At 47.6% G+C, this 15,991-nt stretch overlaps 2 protein-coding genes across 2 annotated transcripts in view; one reads left to right on the top strand and one right to left on the bottom strand.

Annotated features, from left to right (window-relative positions):
• The window catches only part of LOC141207923 (oocyte zinc finger protein XlCOF7.1-like), a 456,010-nt gene that overhangs the window by 274,407 nt on the left and 165,612 nt on the right, over positions 1-15,991 (top strand). The window lies entirely within an intron of this gene.
• The window catches only part of LOC141207917 (uncharacterized), a 162,495-nt gene that overhangs the window by 41,585 nt on the left and 104,919 nt on the right, over positions 1-15,991 (bottom strand). The window contains exon 9 of the mRNA XM_073664483.1: positions 283-288. Within this exon, the coding sequence (XP_073520584.1) occupies positions 283-288 (6 nt within the window). The remainder of the gene's footprint in view (positions 1-282; positions 289-15,991) is intronic.

Here is a 15,991-nt window from a genome sequence, read left to right as displayed (position 1 = left end):
AGGATCTGGGAATGTTTAGCTTGCAACAGAGAAGACTGAGAGGAGACTTAATAGCTGTCTACAAATATCTGAAGGGATGTAACAGTGTAGAGGGATCAGCTTAATTCACATTTGCACAAGCAAACACGAGAAGAATTGGAATGAAACTGAATGGGAGAAAATACAGATTAGATATTAGAAAATACTTTTTGACAGTGAGGGTGATCAATGAGTGGAACTGGCTGCCATGAGAGGTGGTGAGTTCTCCTTCAATGGCAGTCTTCAAACAGAGGCTGGACAGACATCTGTCTGAGATAGTTTAGTGAATCCTGCATTGAGCAGGACATGGGACCAGATGACCTTGGAGGTCCCTTTTAACTGTAACATTCTATGATTCTATGAAATTTGACCCATATAATTAGAGCTACACAAGGATCACCACACTTGTTAATTATTAATAGTATATGTGGGATATAACTGATCAGAAATAATTCTGATATAGGAGCTCAGATATCTCGATGAAGTACAACAATATGTGAACCCAATTCACAGAGAACTCAGTAGCAATGAATAGAGTAAAAATCCAAGAATGTAATCCAGGATGGGGCTGTATTCACACAAACCAGGCATAGGAAATTTGCTCATTGAGTCCCTTATGGGCTTGTGAATCAAGTCTAACAATCCAGTCACTTTCCTTTTTGAGAATACTTCTATTGTGATCCCCTCCTCTCACATTGGGTTTAACCACCTCAATGATGCAAAAGGAGATGACTCCGGTTTCTCCTCGATGTACAATGTTCATGTGTCTTGCTAATGGGGTGTCGCGACTATGATGTATATCCCCCAAATGGTCCATCTTCCTCCTAAACGCCTTCTTGGTTTTGCCTACATTATCTAGGGGGCAGGAGTATGTGGCTATATATATAAGTCCTGAGGTTTTACAGTTGGAATAATCCCTCTGGAAAAAGGTTTAACTCATAGAGGAACTCGATTTACATGGTCTCATCCAAGTAAATGTAAAACATTTTCCACATCTAAAGAAACCGCAGATTCTTCTAACTAGCCAAGTCCCCTGGGGTGCAAGTTTTTTTTAAAGAAGCTATGCACTAAATGGTCCCTAATTTAACGACCCTTTCTCAAAGTTATTGTGTGAGTAGATCCCACAGCACCCTGAAAGGTCCACAAGTATATACTAGTGTTTTCTGAGGATATTAAAGATATGGTCACTCTGATTGTCGTAAGTTCCTGTTACGTGTGTTATCCCATCTTTTCTTGGTCTCTTGGCTTGGAATGGAGGAGTGTCTGTCTCTCCCGTTTTTCTGCAAATGATCGTGTGGAATCCAAAATGTACTGTGGGCACCCTTTTCTTCTGAATCTGGTGTTCAGGTCTATTGCCCGTATATTAAAATCTGTGACATTAGAACAGTTCCTTCTCAACCATAAAATTTGGCCCTCGATATTCCTTTTTTCAGTGGGATGGGGTGGTGGATATCCCACTTCAATAGTTTATTAGTGTTTGCAGGTTTATGATAGATGAGTGTTCCTAGGGTCCCATCCCATTCTTTCTATATTAGTATATCCAGGAAAGCCAACTGACAATAATTAACCAGCGATGTATATCTAAGGCCCACTCTATTGATGTTGAGTTCCCTGACAAATTCAAGAAATTGTTCACTCGTCCCGACCAGATGATAAAAATGTCATCAATATATCTATACTCTACCCCAATATATGGATGCCACCACTTGATCATCCCGGAATATTGTGATTTCCTCCCACCAGCCCAGGAATAGGTTATCATACAAGGGGGCACAGGGGCTCCCCATCGCAGTACCCCTGAGCTCGGGGGAAGTACTTCCTGTCAAAAAGAAAGAAGTTATGAGTAAAGCTAAGTGCCCACGATACAGAAATGCTCCAGATTTTTCTTGAGCGTTTCTGCATCTCCCTGGCAGAAAAAACGCATGCAGATTTTACATGTGTTTTTCCTGCCAGGGACAAGCGTAAGTGAAGCGTTTTAATCATGCAATTTCGCATGCTTTTCTCAAGCGCTTTCCAAGTGATTTTAGCATCACTTGGAAAGTGATTGACAACTTGACCACGCTATATAAATCCATGCAACCGGCATGGATTTTATATAGTGTGACCAAGTTAGTTAAAAAAAAAAAAAAAGAATAAAAATGGTAAAAAAAAAAAAAAAAATTATACTCACCTTCCGATGGCTCCCGGTCTCCTTATCCGATGCATCCGGTCTTCCCGGTGTCTCGCAGTTGTGTAAAAGGACATTCCATGACGTCATTTAGTCATGTGACAGATCACGCGACTGGCAACGTCAGCCGTCGCGTGACCCGTCACATGACTAAATTACATTAGACCATTGCAAGCTGCTGGGGAGCCTGGATGCATCACTATGGAGATCAGGGGCCATCAGAAGGTAAGTATAATGTATATTTTTTATTTTAATTCTTTTTTTTACAGGTACTATGGAACTCGGGTCTGCATGATATCCGCATGTGCACATGTAGTCATGCGGATATTAAGCGATTCAATGCAAGTCAATGGTGGCGAAAATGCCGCGATTATACAGAATAATTGGTAGTGCTGCGGATTTTTCCGCAATGATAATTCGCAGCTGAAATTTCGGCAGCATGTGCACAGCACATGCGAATTAGCATTGGGGAACATAGCAGACCTTCTACCAAGCGTTTTTTAAGCGTTTCTGCAGCGGAATTGCCGCTGTGAAAACGCTTAAAAAACGCATAGTGGACACAAAGCCTAAGAGTGAATATTAGAGGGTCCTCCATGAAGTCATTATGTCTGCTACCCTCTATTGATGTCAATTTCAAGAAATGTCTTACTCCTCTGATACCATCCTCAAGCGGTATATTACTTTACAAAACCTCAATATCTAGTAAGGCCTGCTCCCCTACATGCAAGTATACATGCTCGAGGGTATACATGTAGGGGAGCAAGCAAAGGGAAAACCATTTTCCAGAGGGATTATTACTAGTGTTGAGCCATCCCCGTAGTGTTCGGGTTCGGTTCGTCAAACACCAGTATGTTCGCCGAACTGTTCGTCGAACACCGTTAAAACCAATGGCAGGCAAACAAAAACACATAGAAACACATAGAAAACACCTTCAAAAAGGTGTCCAAAAGCTGACAAACTGCTCAGAAGACACAACTAACACAAGGAAAAGTAACAAGTACATATAGTCATGCAAAAAGAAAAGAGGTGGAGGAGTAAAAGGAGGAGGAGACACAGATATAGGCATGTCATGCCCTTCTAAAATCAAGAAAGGCTGGAGTAAAAATCTAAAACACCCTACCCCACCCTACCAACACCCAGACGTCGTGACAAGAAAATTAAAAAAAGAAATATCTTTGGGTAGAATGGCGGTTCCATTCAGAACACTTTCCTTACAAGACGTAGTGGTATCCCCGTTGGGAGTCGTGCCAAAAACGGAACTCAATACATTCGGACTAATCCACCATTTGTCATATCCAAGGGGCAGGTAAACGACAACATCGTCGCAGAACCAAGTACAGTAGTATATACTGTACCTCCTTTGACAAGGCAATCAGGCGGGTCAAGAAGTTGGGAACGGGCACCCTAATGGCCAAAACAGACATTGAGGGGGCGTTCCGGTTACTTACAACCTCTCGGCTGCTTCTGGGAAGGAGCATACTATATAGATCGCTGTTTGCCCTTGGGTTGCTCCATATCACTATTTGAGGCGATTAGTTGCTTCCTCGAATGGGTCATCATGGACATTTCTAAGGGGGCACATATTATCCATTACCTTAACGACTTCTTATGCCTGGGCCCAAAAGATTTGCCACAGTGTGAATACACGCGGTAGTCCACCTGTGAGAAGGAGAGAGCTGGAGGGAGAGCGGACACCACAGAGCCGAGGGGTTAGATGGAGAAAGGAAGAAGGAAAGAGGGCGAGGGAGGTAAGGGACTACAGTGGAAGGCCGACCTGAGCTCCCCCACGTTCCTGCTGGGCGGGCAACAGCCCTGGGAAGAAAAGACGCTTGCGCATCCCTTTGAGGTTATGGGCGCGAGCGGGCAGAGGGACTACGCTGGAGTGTGAAGCCGACACGGCCAGGCCGTTCCTGCCCATGCGACCTCCGTATCGCCGGGTTTGTGCCAGAGCCGCGGTGGACCCTGACGGCCAACCCCCTCTCCCAATACTGATGCTTGTCCGCTGGTGGGTCGAGACCCCCCGCGGTGGAGGCAGGTCTAAGCTCTGTAATATAAATTGGCTCTGTAATTTGAATGAGTACACTTTAAATCCTTTTACAAGGATCTATTGGAGGGCAAGTCTGGTGCCAGCTCTAGTAGCGTCCACTAAAGCTGCTGCAGTTAAAAAGCTTTTATAAGGATCGAGCTTGGCGGTCCGCCGCAAGGCGTGCTACCGCCAGTCCCAGCCCCTTTGCCTTGGGGCGCCTCCCCGATGCTCTTGACTGAGTGTCCTGGGGGCCCAAAGCATTTCCTTTGAAAAAATTAAGTGTCCAAAGCACAGGTGGTGTAGCTTGCTTAACAGCTGGGCTACTCCGCTGACTAGCAGACACTGCTACTAGACCCAAAGTATTGCCTGGGCTAGATGCAGTTAAAAATTGTTATTAGATACAAAGGCAGTGCAGCTTGCTTCAGATGGGCTACTCCGCTGACTACGAGACACTTCTACTAGCCCAAAATGATTGGCTGGGTTAGATGCAGTAAAAAAATGTTATTAGATACACAGACGGTGTAGCTTGCTTCACAGCTGGGCTACTACGCTGACTAGCAGACACTGAAGCTTTGGAGCAGACCTCTGATTCCCAGGCTATAGTATGAGTAAACAGCTCTTCAGACTCAACCATCTGTGTTACCCCAAGCCATAGTGTATGTAGTTTCTTACGGTTAAAAGGGGGGGGGGGGAAGCGATCAGACCCACCTGGAATGGACGATGCCAACGTCACGTAAAACACAGCAAGGGGACTCCAAAAAGAGGCTCCATTTTTTACAAAAATTGTGGCACAGATACCACTTAAGCGGCATCAATTGCCCCAGAGTAGCTTAAAATGGTTGGTGAGGTGATTTTCCCAAATCCTCAAGCTTTTAGTCTCCCCAGGATGACACAGGGGTTGAAAAGTCCTTGCAGATCCATGATTTGTTCATCTTTATGAACGTGAGTCTGTCTACATTGTCAGTGGACAGCTGCGTGCACTTATCTGTCAGCACACCACCAGCAGCGCTGAACACACGTTCAGAGAGAACGCTGGCTAAAGGGGCACAACAAGATCTCCAAGGCGTGAGTGGCGAGCTCAGGCCATTTTTCCAGATTGGAAGCCCAAACTGAGCAAGGGTCCAGTGACACAGTCATGGCTTCGATGTTCACTTGGAGATACTCCTGTACCATCCTCTCTAGGCGTTGACTATGTGTCAGACTTCTTGTCTCCTGTGGCCTTGCAAAGGATAGGCTAAAAAAGTGGTGAAATGATTCCGCAAAATTGCTGTTACCAGCAGATACTGTGTTACTGTTACGGTTTGAGTGATGAAGACTCGACAGTCCCACGGTTGGCAAGTTAGAACTGTAAGATTCACTACGTGCACCACTGGTGTTTTGTGGAAAAGCAGATGTAAGATTCTGTAACAGCCTATGCTGATACTCCTGCATGCGTGAATCCCTTTCTATGGCAGGAATTATTTCGGCAAATTTACTTTTGTATCGGGGATCTAAGAGTGTGGCAACCCAGTAGTCGGGATTACTTCGAATTCTGACAATCCGAGGGCCATGTTGCAGGTAGTGCAGCAAGAAGGCACTCATGTGTCTTGCACATCCAGGAGGACCAAGTCCTTGTTGTGTTGGTGGCGAGGTAAGAATCATGCTTCCCTCTTCTGCCCTCTCCCCCCCCAACCTCGCACAACAGAAATGTGATCAAGGTCTCCCTCATCTGATGAGTCTTCCATGCCCATCGCCAGTGTGTCCTCCACTTCTTCCTCAGCTCCTGCACCTTCCTCAACAGTTTGGCTGCTACCATGCTCCCTCGTTAATCCCTCTCCCCCACCCTCCCATGCCTGCCGCCTTGGTGTTGCCGACCGTCTGGACCTTGCAGATGTTATCCCTTCCGCATACGACTCCTCCTCTACTTCCTCCCCCTCCTCTTGTCCCACCACCACCTGACTCCGAATTCTGTTTAACGTGTGCTCTAGCATGTAAATCACCGGAATAGTCATGCTGATAATGGCATCGTCAGCACTAAACATCTTCGTCGCCATTTCAAAACTGTGCAGAAGGGTGCATAGGTCCCTGATCTGAGACCACTCCTGCAGCGTGATTTGCCCCATGTCTGGATCTCGTTGGCCCAGGCTATACGTCAGAAAGTATTGCACCAGGGCTCGTCGGTGCTGCCACAGTCGCTGCAACATGTGCAGAGTTGAATTCCACCGTGTCGGCACATCGCATTTCAGCCGGTGAACTGGCAGGCCCAACGACTTCTGCAGAGATGTAAGTCGTTGAGATGCGGGATGCGAACGGCGGAAGTGAGCACACAGCGACCGTGCCCTCTGCAGAAGGCCATCTAGTCCGGGATAGTGGGCTAAAAATTGCTGGACAACCAGGTTCAACACGTGAGCCATACAAGGCACGTGTGTGACATTGCCCCGGCGAAGGGCCGCACCCAGGTTTGCAGCATTGTCGCACACGGCCTTCTCTGGCTGCAGGTCCAGTGGAGACAACCATTCATGAAACTCGGTCTCCAGAGCTGACCACAACTCCTCAGCAGTGTGACTAACATTTCCCAGACATTTCAAAGTAAACACCGCCTGATGCCGTTGAGCCCTGCTGCCAGCATAGTAAGGAGGTGTGCAGGATTCCTTCTGCACAGTTAGAACGTGGGTTGCATTACCAGACAGGCTTTGGGTGCAGGTGGAGGACCGAGAGGAGGTTGAGGAGGCAGAAGCAGTGGAGGAACTTCTAGATAAAGAGGATTGACGTACAACTCGTGGGGACGGCAAGACTTGGACAGCAGCCCCTTGTCCTGCTGTCACCATAGTTAACCAGTGCCCAGTCAACGACATGTAAGGCCCCTGTCCATGCCTACTCGTCCAAGTGTCTGTGGTGAAATTCACCCTGTCACACACAGAGTTTCTCAAAGAAGCGGTGATGTTGTGTGCGACATGCTGGTGTAGCGCAGGCACACTTTTCTTTGAGACGTAGTAGTGATCGGGCATCTGGTACTGGGGCACTGCAACGGACATAAGGTCTCGAAAATCCTCTGTGTCCACCAGGCGGAAAGGCAGCATTTCTGTAGCCAATAGCTTGCAGATGGTGAAATTCAACCTCTTAGCTTTGTCATGGCTGGGAGGAAATGGTCTTTCACTTGTCCACATCTGAGGGACCGAGGGCTGTCTGTTGTGCATAGATGGGGTTGAGTAGGGTGTCCCCGGCAACTGCCGGTCTGTGAGGAAGATGCAGGCAGACATGTTAGGTTGCCTTGATCCAAAGGTGGTGCTATCGATGTCGGACAGCGCTGAACACCAGCTGGTGTTTCCACCTCCAAAGAAAATGATGACCTGCCAATCACGCTGGCTGTTGCGGGTAAAGAGGTGGCAGGTCTGCGTCCCAAAACAGGTGTGACTGCTGTCCCCCCAGTCACAGAGGATGAAGAGGCCGCGGATGCGCAAGATGGGGCAGACGGTGGTTGGCCCGGCCCGCAAGGCCGCATTGTAGCACAATGAGCTTCTCACTGCAACTTATGCTTCATATCCATGTGACGGTTCATGCATGAAGTACTCAAACTATGGATTTTTTGGCCTCTACTTAGCTTTTGGTGACAAATGTTACAGATAACATGAGTTGGGTCATCCTTATCGATCTGAAAAAATGCCCAGGCTATGCAAGGCTTAGAGCCCATGCGACTTGAAGCTCCACCACGACTTGTGGTCAGAGGCAGAGTTGTGGTTGAGGATGCAGTTGTTGACGTGCTTCCAGTACTCCGTCTCTGTCCAGGAAGGCGCAACCTAACCTCGTCGTCAATAGCATCCTCCTCCACCTCCTCTGCTGACCTCATCGACTGGCTGACTGTGGGTTGACAGTAAGTGGGATCTCCAACCTCGTCATCATCACCCTGTGTGTTCTCACACCCGTCGTCCTCAGAGCCAACCTCTTCCTGCCCTGACCGAAAAGTCAAGTTGTCGCTCCAATCAGGTATCTGAGTCTCATCATCGTCTTCCTCATTGTCTCCACCAACAGGCGTTACAGTTTGGGAACGAGGGTCTACATTATGCTCAGAACCTTCTTCATCTGGGCCTGGATCCGACTCAAACATCCTGGGCATCAGTGCAGATCATTTCCTCGTCTGGATTCACAGAAGCTCTGGAGCAGACCTCTGATTTCCAGGCTAAAGTATGAGTAAACAGCTTTGCAGACTCAACCATCTGTGTTACCCCATACTCAGATGGGCAGCTGGAGACTTGGGAGCTGTGAGGAAGCAAGTGCGATTGGGGTGACATCTCTGAGGACTGGAGTATTTGTGATGCTGAAGTTGAGGTGGAGGAGAGCCCACTTGAAGGAGCACTTGATATCCGTTGAAGCACCTGCTGTTTTTGTGCCTTATCTGGAATTTGTAGCGATGGGCGTGTCCGTAAGAAAGGGATCGTATTACATTGTCCACGAAAAGAAGTAGACTTCTTAGTTTGGCTGGAAGATGGTCTTTCTTCTGCAGATGTTACTATTGCTTTAACACCTACCCCACGGACACAATCTTTTTTTCCCTTTCCAACACGCCTATTCCCCTTTCCACCAGCAGCAGGCCTTTAGCCACTCATTTTGGTGGTTAACTAATTGGCAACTCTGTAGTTGTTTGCACAAAAAACAATGGATGGAAACCGAGCAGAGCTGAGTGGCCAAACTGTGGTACTAGCCCAAAAGGATTGGCTGGGCTAGATGCAGTAAAAAATTGTTATTTGATACACAGGTGGTGTAGCTTGGTTCAGATGGGCTACTCCAATGACTAACAGACACTGCTACAGGTCCAAAAGGATTTACTGGGCTAGATAAAGTAAAAAATTGTTATTTGATACACAGTGGTGTAGCTTGGTTCAGATGGGCTACTCCACTGACTACCAGACACTGCTATAGGCCCAAAAGGATTGGCTTAGCTACATTTAGCCAAATGCTGTGAAAAACACTTGCACAGCACTGAAACAGACATGCCTGGAAAAAAAGTGCTAGGAACTGCTGTAACCTAGCCCTGAAAAGGGCTGCAATTACAACTAGTCCCTACTCCCTAAACCTCTCTCTATTTAACAGCAAATTCACTCCCAATTCACACAGTTATACTGTATAGCACCCACAGCAGCAGCGTTGCTGTCTAACACTCAGCAGCAGCAGTGAGAAAATGGTGGCGACGGCGAAAATGGCTGGGTCTTATAGGGCAAGGACATGTGACATACACAGCCAATGACACATGCCCTTGCTTGTGTGAAAAAAAAGCACTTCGCTGCGTGTGTGCGCTGCTGATAGGCTGACAGATTGCATCTCCCCACTGTAAATGTGGGAAATAAAAAAAACATGGAGATCGGCATTATTTCTGCAGAGATCCATCCCCTGCCCCTCCCCCCGCCCACTCTACACTGAAACTGTCTATTAACATTGATTAACAGCATTACTGTGAAAAAATCCAGTTACGATTTTGGTGCATGAACAGTTATCGAACATAACCTCGAACACACCGCCCAAAACAGCTCGAATTTGAGATTGGCGAACAGTTCGAGCTCATCTCTAATTATTACAACTGTAAAGCCTCAGGCGGTACTGTGGGAACATTATACTGTGTGGGGGCATCATACATACTGCATAAGGGGCATAATGGGGGCATTATACTGTGTGGGGGCATCATACATCCTGCATAAGGGGCATAATGGGGGCATTACACTGTGTGGGGGCATCATACATACAGCATAAGGGGCATTACACTGTGTGGGGGCATCATACATCCTGCATAAGGGGCATAATGGGGGCATTACACTGTGTGGGGGCATCATACATCCTGTATAAGGGGCATAATGGGGGCATTACACTGTGTGGGGGCATCATACATCCTGCATAAGGGGCATAATGGGGGCATTACACTGTGTGGGGGCATCATACACCCTGCATAAGGGGCATAATGGGGGCATTACCCTGTGTGGGGGCATCATACATCCTGCATAAGGGGCATAATGGGGGCATTACACTGTGTGGGGGCATCATACATACTGCATAAGGGGTATAGTGGGGGCATTACACTGTGTGGGGGCATCATACATCCTGCATAAGGGGCATAATGGGGGCATTACACTGTGTGGGGGCATCATACATCCTGCATAAGGGGCATAATGGGGGCATTACACTGTGTGGGGGCATCATACATACAGCATAAGGGGCATTACACTGTGTGGGGGCATCATACATCCTGCATAAGGGGCATAATGGGGGCATTACACTGTGTGGGGGCATCATACATCCTGTATAAGGGGCATAATGGGGGCATTACACTGTGTGGGGGCATCATACATCCTGCATAAGGGGCATAATGGGGGCATTACACTGTGTGGGGGCATCATACACCCTGCATAAGGGGCATAATGGGGGCATTACCCTGTGTGGGGGCATCATACATCCTGCATAAGGGGCATAATGGGGGCATTACACTGTGTGGGGGCATCATACATACTGCATAAGGGGTATAGTGGGGGCATTACACTGTGTGGGGGCATCATACATCCTGCATAAGGGGCATAATGGGGGCATTACACTGTGTAGGGGCATCATACATCCTGCATAAGGGGCATAATGGGGGCATTACACTGTGTGGGGGCATCATACATACAGCATAAGGGGCATTACACTGTGTGGGGGCATCATACATCCTGCATAAGGGGCATAATGGGGGCATTACACTGTGTGGGGGCATCATACATCCTGTATAAGGGGCATAATGGGGGCATTACACTGTGTGGGGGCATCATACATCCTGCATAAGGGGCATAATGGGGGCATTACACTGTGTGGGGGCATCATACACCCTGCATAAGGGGCATAATGGGGGCATTACCCTGTGTGGGGGCATCATACATCCTGCATAAGGGGCATAATGGGGGCATTACACTGTGTGGGGGCATCATACATACTGCATAAGGGGTATAGTGGGGGCATTACACTGTGTGGGGGCATCATACATCCTGCATAAGGGGCATAATGGGGGCATTACACTGTGTGGGGGCATCATACATACAGCATAAGGGGCATTACACTGTGTGGGGGCATCATACATCCTGCATAAGGGGCATAATGGGGGCATTACACTGTGTGGGGGCATCATACATCCTGTATAAGGGGCATAATGGGGGCATTACACTGTGTGGGGGCATCATACATCCTGCATAAGGGGCATAATGGGGGCATTACACTGTGTGGGGGCATCATACACCCTGCATAAGGGGCATAATGGGGGCATTACCCTGTGTGGGGGCATCATACATCCTGCATAAGGGGCATAATGGGGGCATTACACTGTGTGGGGGCATCATACATACTGCATAAGGGGTATAGTGGGGGCATTACACTGTGTGGGGGCATCATACATCCTGCATAAGGGGCATAATGGGGGCATTACACTGTGTGGGGGCATCATACATCCTGCATAAGGGGCATAATGGGGGCATTACACTGTGTGGGGGCATCATACATACAGCATAAGGGGCATTACACTGTGTGGGGGCATCATACATCCTGCATAAGGGGCATAATGGGGGCATTACACTGTGTGGGGGCATCATACATCCTGTATAAGGGGCATAATGGGGGCATTACACTGTGTGGGGGCATCATACATCCTGCATAAGGGGCATAATGGGGGCATTACACTGTGTGGGGGCATCATACACCCTGCATAAGGGGCATAATGGGGGCATTACCCTGTGTGGGGGCATCATACATCCTGCATAAGGGGCATAATGGGGGCATTACACTGTGTGGGGGCATCATACATACTGCATAAGGGGTATAGTGGGGGCATTACACTGTGTGGGGGCATCATACATCCTGCATAAGGGGCATAATGGGGGCATTACACTGTGGGGGGGCATCATACATCCTGCATAAGGGGCATAATGGGGGCATTACACTGTGGGGGCACCATACATCCTGCATAAGGGGCATAATGGGGGCATTACACTGTGTGGGGGCATCATACATCCTGCATAAGGGGCATAATGGGGGCATTACACTGTGGGGCAGTAAAGGGGCCCTGTACTATGAGAACAATACGTTTCCTCCCTTCCTGTCTCCATAGTTGGGTCGTATGTATCTATTACAGGAAACAGAACAAAAACCTTATGATTCTTATAAAGGGGCAACACAAGACCCCAAAAGAGTCTCGGTGCTGAAGGAGTTAATGCCCCCTGCGCCCAGTAATGGGGGTCTCCACATACCTCCACCTGCAGAGCCGCCACCACATATATGGCTGCTCTGTGCGCACAGGAGCTGTGATGAGGTCACAGGAGGGGAGGAGTCAGGGGTCACATGATCAGGGGCCTCAGTGGATGCAGGACTCTGCTGTGCTGGTTGTCATGGTGCTGGATGAGCTGAAGTTTATGTGTGGGGTCAGGAGGGGTTTACAGTGTGGATGTAGCAGAGCCGCATGTGTACGAGGTGTACGGAGCGGAGCCGCGCGTGTACGAGGTGTACGGAGCAGAGCCGCGTGTGTACGAGGTGTACGGAGCGGAGCCGCGCGTGTACAAGGTGTACGGAGCGGAGCCGCGCGTGTACGAGGTGTACGGAGCAGAGCCGCGTGTGTACGAGGTGTACGGAGCGGAGCCGCGCGTGTACGAGGTGTACGGAGCGGAGCCGCGCGTGTACGGAGCGGAGCCGCGTGTGTACGAGGTGTACGGAGCGGAGCCGCGCGTGTACGAGGTGTACGGAGCAGAGCCGCGCGTGTACGAGATGTACGGAGCGGATCCGCACGTGTACGAGGTGTACGGAGCGGAGCCGCGTGTGTACGAGGTGTACGGAGCGGAGCCGCGTGTGTACAGAGCGGTGTATATATGGAGCCGTGTGTGTACAGTGCCATGTGTGTACGCTGTATACAGCTGTATACTCCCCAGGTTCGGTGGGAGACACCGCGGCTCTTTATCAGATGTAGAAGAACTGACTCTGGACACTCAGTAAAACTGCCCTCGGAGGTCTCTTGTTTCTCGCACAGATATTGATAACATAAGATGGATTCAGACGAACCCTCCTACAAAACCTGATAACAAAGTCATTACTACAGGACTGGATGAGAAAGGGATTTATTCCACAAGAAACGCTGGGGCCACGAATGAGAGAATCCGGGCCCCGTGGCTGGATACTCCGGGCCCCAGCGTGTTAGGAGCAGACGGGGTCTTTGTCTCTGGAGCTTCTCTGCTCGGTATAATGAGACTCTGATCTTGTTCTTATAAAGAGGGTTGGAGTAGAATAGAAGCTGCCTGAATATGAGGACCTTGTCTGATCTCTATGTCCTTGTGTACAGATCTATGGAGATAGCGCTATTCTCTGTATAATAGATGTGATGTCGCTGGAGCCCTAATATTCCTGTACAGGGGTCTCTGTAGAGATCTTACCCCAGCATTATGGATTGGGAGAAGGGAAAAAGGGATTGGGAACATTTTACTGTAATTTCCCTTTAAAAATAAAACTGTAATAAAAAGTAACGGATTAAAAAAATTGGTTTGTTTTTCCACCATTTTGTCTGTAGGAGGTAAAGAGACGAGGCTGAAGAAGCTTTATCTGCAGAAGTTTACAAAAGAGGGAGGATTGGCAACTCCAAATGTCCTTGTCTATTTTGGGATTAGGAGTTAGGAAAAGGGTCAGGAGGACATTTTGGGATTTGTTTTGGGAGGTGGGGGCAAGAGATGCAATATTTGTCCATAAAGTGTAAGTATTAGTAACGAGCGAGCGTGCCTGCCACTGCTTGATACTTGATCGAGCATCGCAGTGCACGGGTATGTTCGCTACTCGATCAAGTATAAAACCCAATAACGCAGGCAAATCACAGTAATTCCACTAGCCAAAATGGCTACTTCATTACCGTGTATGGCAGGCTATCCCCGCGTGTTTTTTGACTGTCCAACAGCTGCAAAACCTGCGGGAGGGGGACTTAAGCACCCAAGATATTCGATTGAGAACCTGAGCACCCGATGCTCGATCAAGTATTAAGCAGTGGCAAGCATGCTCGCTTATCTCTAGTAAATGTATGAATACAGTTAGGTCCAGAAATATTTGACCGAATCTTCATGATTTCAACTCTGCAGGCCACTAATGTAGATTTAAAATGAAACAACTGAGATGCAATTGAAGCGTAGACTTTCAGGTTGAATTAAAAAGGATTGAACAAAAATATAATGTGAATCGTTTAGGAATTGCAACCATTTTCCTACAAAGCCTCCTCATTTCAGGGGCTCAAAAGTAAATGGACAAATTAACTTTGCCATCAAATGTTCATGTTGAATACTTTGTAGAGAATCCAATGCAGCAATGACGGCCTGAAGTCGGGAAGCCATGGACGTCACGCACTGGCGTCACTATCCTCGCTTTCTGTCGAATTGAACAAGAAGAAGTGTGGGCTGCAGCTGATCTCTGACTTCCTCTTCATGTTCAATTCGTACAAAGGCGGGGACAGTGAAGCCAGCTATGATTGGGGGTCAGGCTCACGTGACACAACAACCACATGGGAGCCCAGGGATTGCGACTGCTGACACCGCTGGAATGGCGCAGACACGAGAGGCGAGTATAACCTTTTTCATTTTATCTGGGCCAAGCATTGGGTATGACAAGGAGTTGTCCAAGTAGTAGACAACTTCTATAAACCTGTGAAATGCAGCTCAATAGGATTGATATCTGGTGATTGACTTGGCCATTGCAAAATATTTCACTTCTTTGCTTTCACACTATTTTTTGGGTCATTGTTCATCTGTACTGTGAAGAGCCATCCAATCAACCTTACTGCATTTAGTTGAATTTGAGCAGAAATTCTGTCTTCAATCACATCATCAATAAACACAAGTGATCTCACACCATTGGAAGCCATGCATGCTTGCACCATCACACCGCCTCCACCATGTGTTACAGAGGATGTGCTGTGCATTGGATCATGAACCGTTCCAAGCCTCCTCCATACCTTCTTCTTCCCATCATTCTGGTACATGTTGAGCTTCGATTCATTTCTCCAAAGAATGCTTTTTCAAAACTGGACTGACGTCTTTAGATGTTAATTGGCAAAGTCTGGTCCTTGTATTTTTAAGTCTGATTAACGGTTTGCACCTTGTGGTGAACATTTTGTATTTGCTTATTTACTCTCATGAAGTCTTTTCTTTTATGGTGGATCAAGACACTGAAACACATTCTTCCTGGAAAGTGTTCTGCACTTAGATTGATATTGTGAAGGGGTTTTTCTTCGCCATTGAAAGGATTCTGCAGTCACCCACTACTGTTTTCTTCAGTGGACATCCACACCTTTTTAGTACCAAAGCACACCAGTGCATTTTTTATTCACAGAATGTACCATACTGTTGATTTGGCCACTCCTAACATTTCTGCTCTTTGGTGGATGTGATCTTTTCACTTCCATTGAGAGCTCCTTTCTGTGTTATGAGTTCATAGCAACAGCTTCCAAATGCAAAAGCTACACCTGGAATCAGTCCCAGACCTTTTACCTTTTAAATTGATAATAAATTCATGAGGGAAGAGCCCAAAAAGCCAATGAAAGAGCATTTGAGTTCATTGTCTAATTACTACTGGTCCCTTGAAAAAGATGCAGCTCCATATTAAAGAGCTGTAATTCCTAAACCCATACTTAAATTAGGATATGAATACCCTCAAGTTAAAGCTGAGAGTCGGCACTTTAAGACCAGATTGATTTTATTTTTGTATCTTAAATATGTTTCGGTAAACCGAAAGTGCCCAAACTTGTGTCAGTGTCCAAATATTTTCTGGACCTAACT

The sequence above is a fragment of the Phyllobates terribilis genome, unplaced genomic scaffold (assembly GCF_046119375.1).
Source record: "Phyllobates terribilis strain yellow unplaced genomic scaffold, ASM4611937v1 Scaffold_167__1_contigs__length_4167997, whole genome shotgun sequence".
In the NCBI taxonomy this organism is placed as follows: Eukaryota; Metazoa; Chordata; class Amphibia; order Anura; family Dendrobatidae; genus Phyllobates; species Phyllobates terribilis.
Note: the sequence above shows the minus strand (reverse complement) of the source record. Positions and strands in the feature narration are given on the sequence as shown.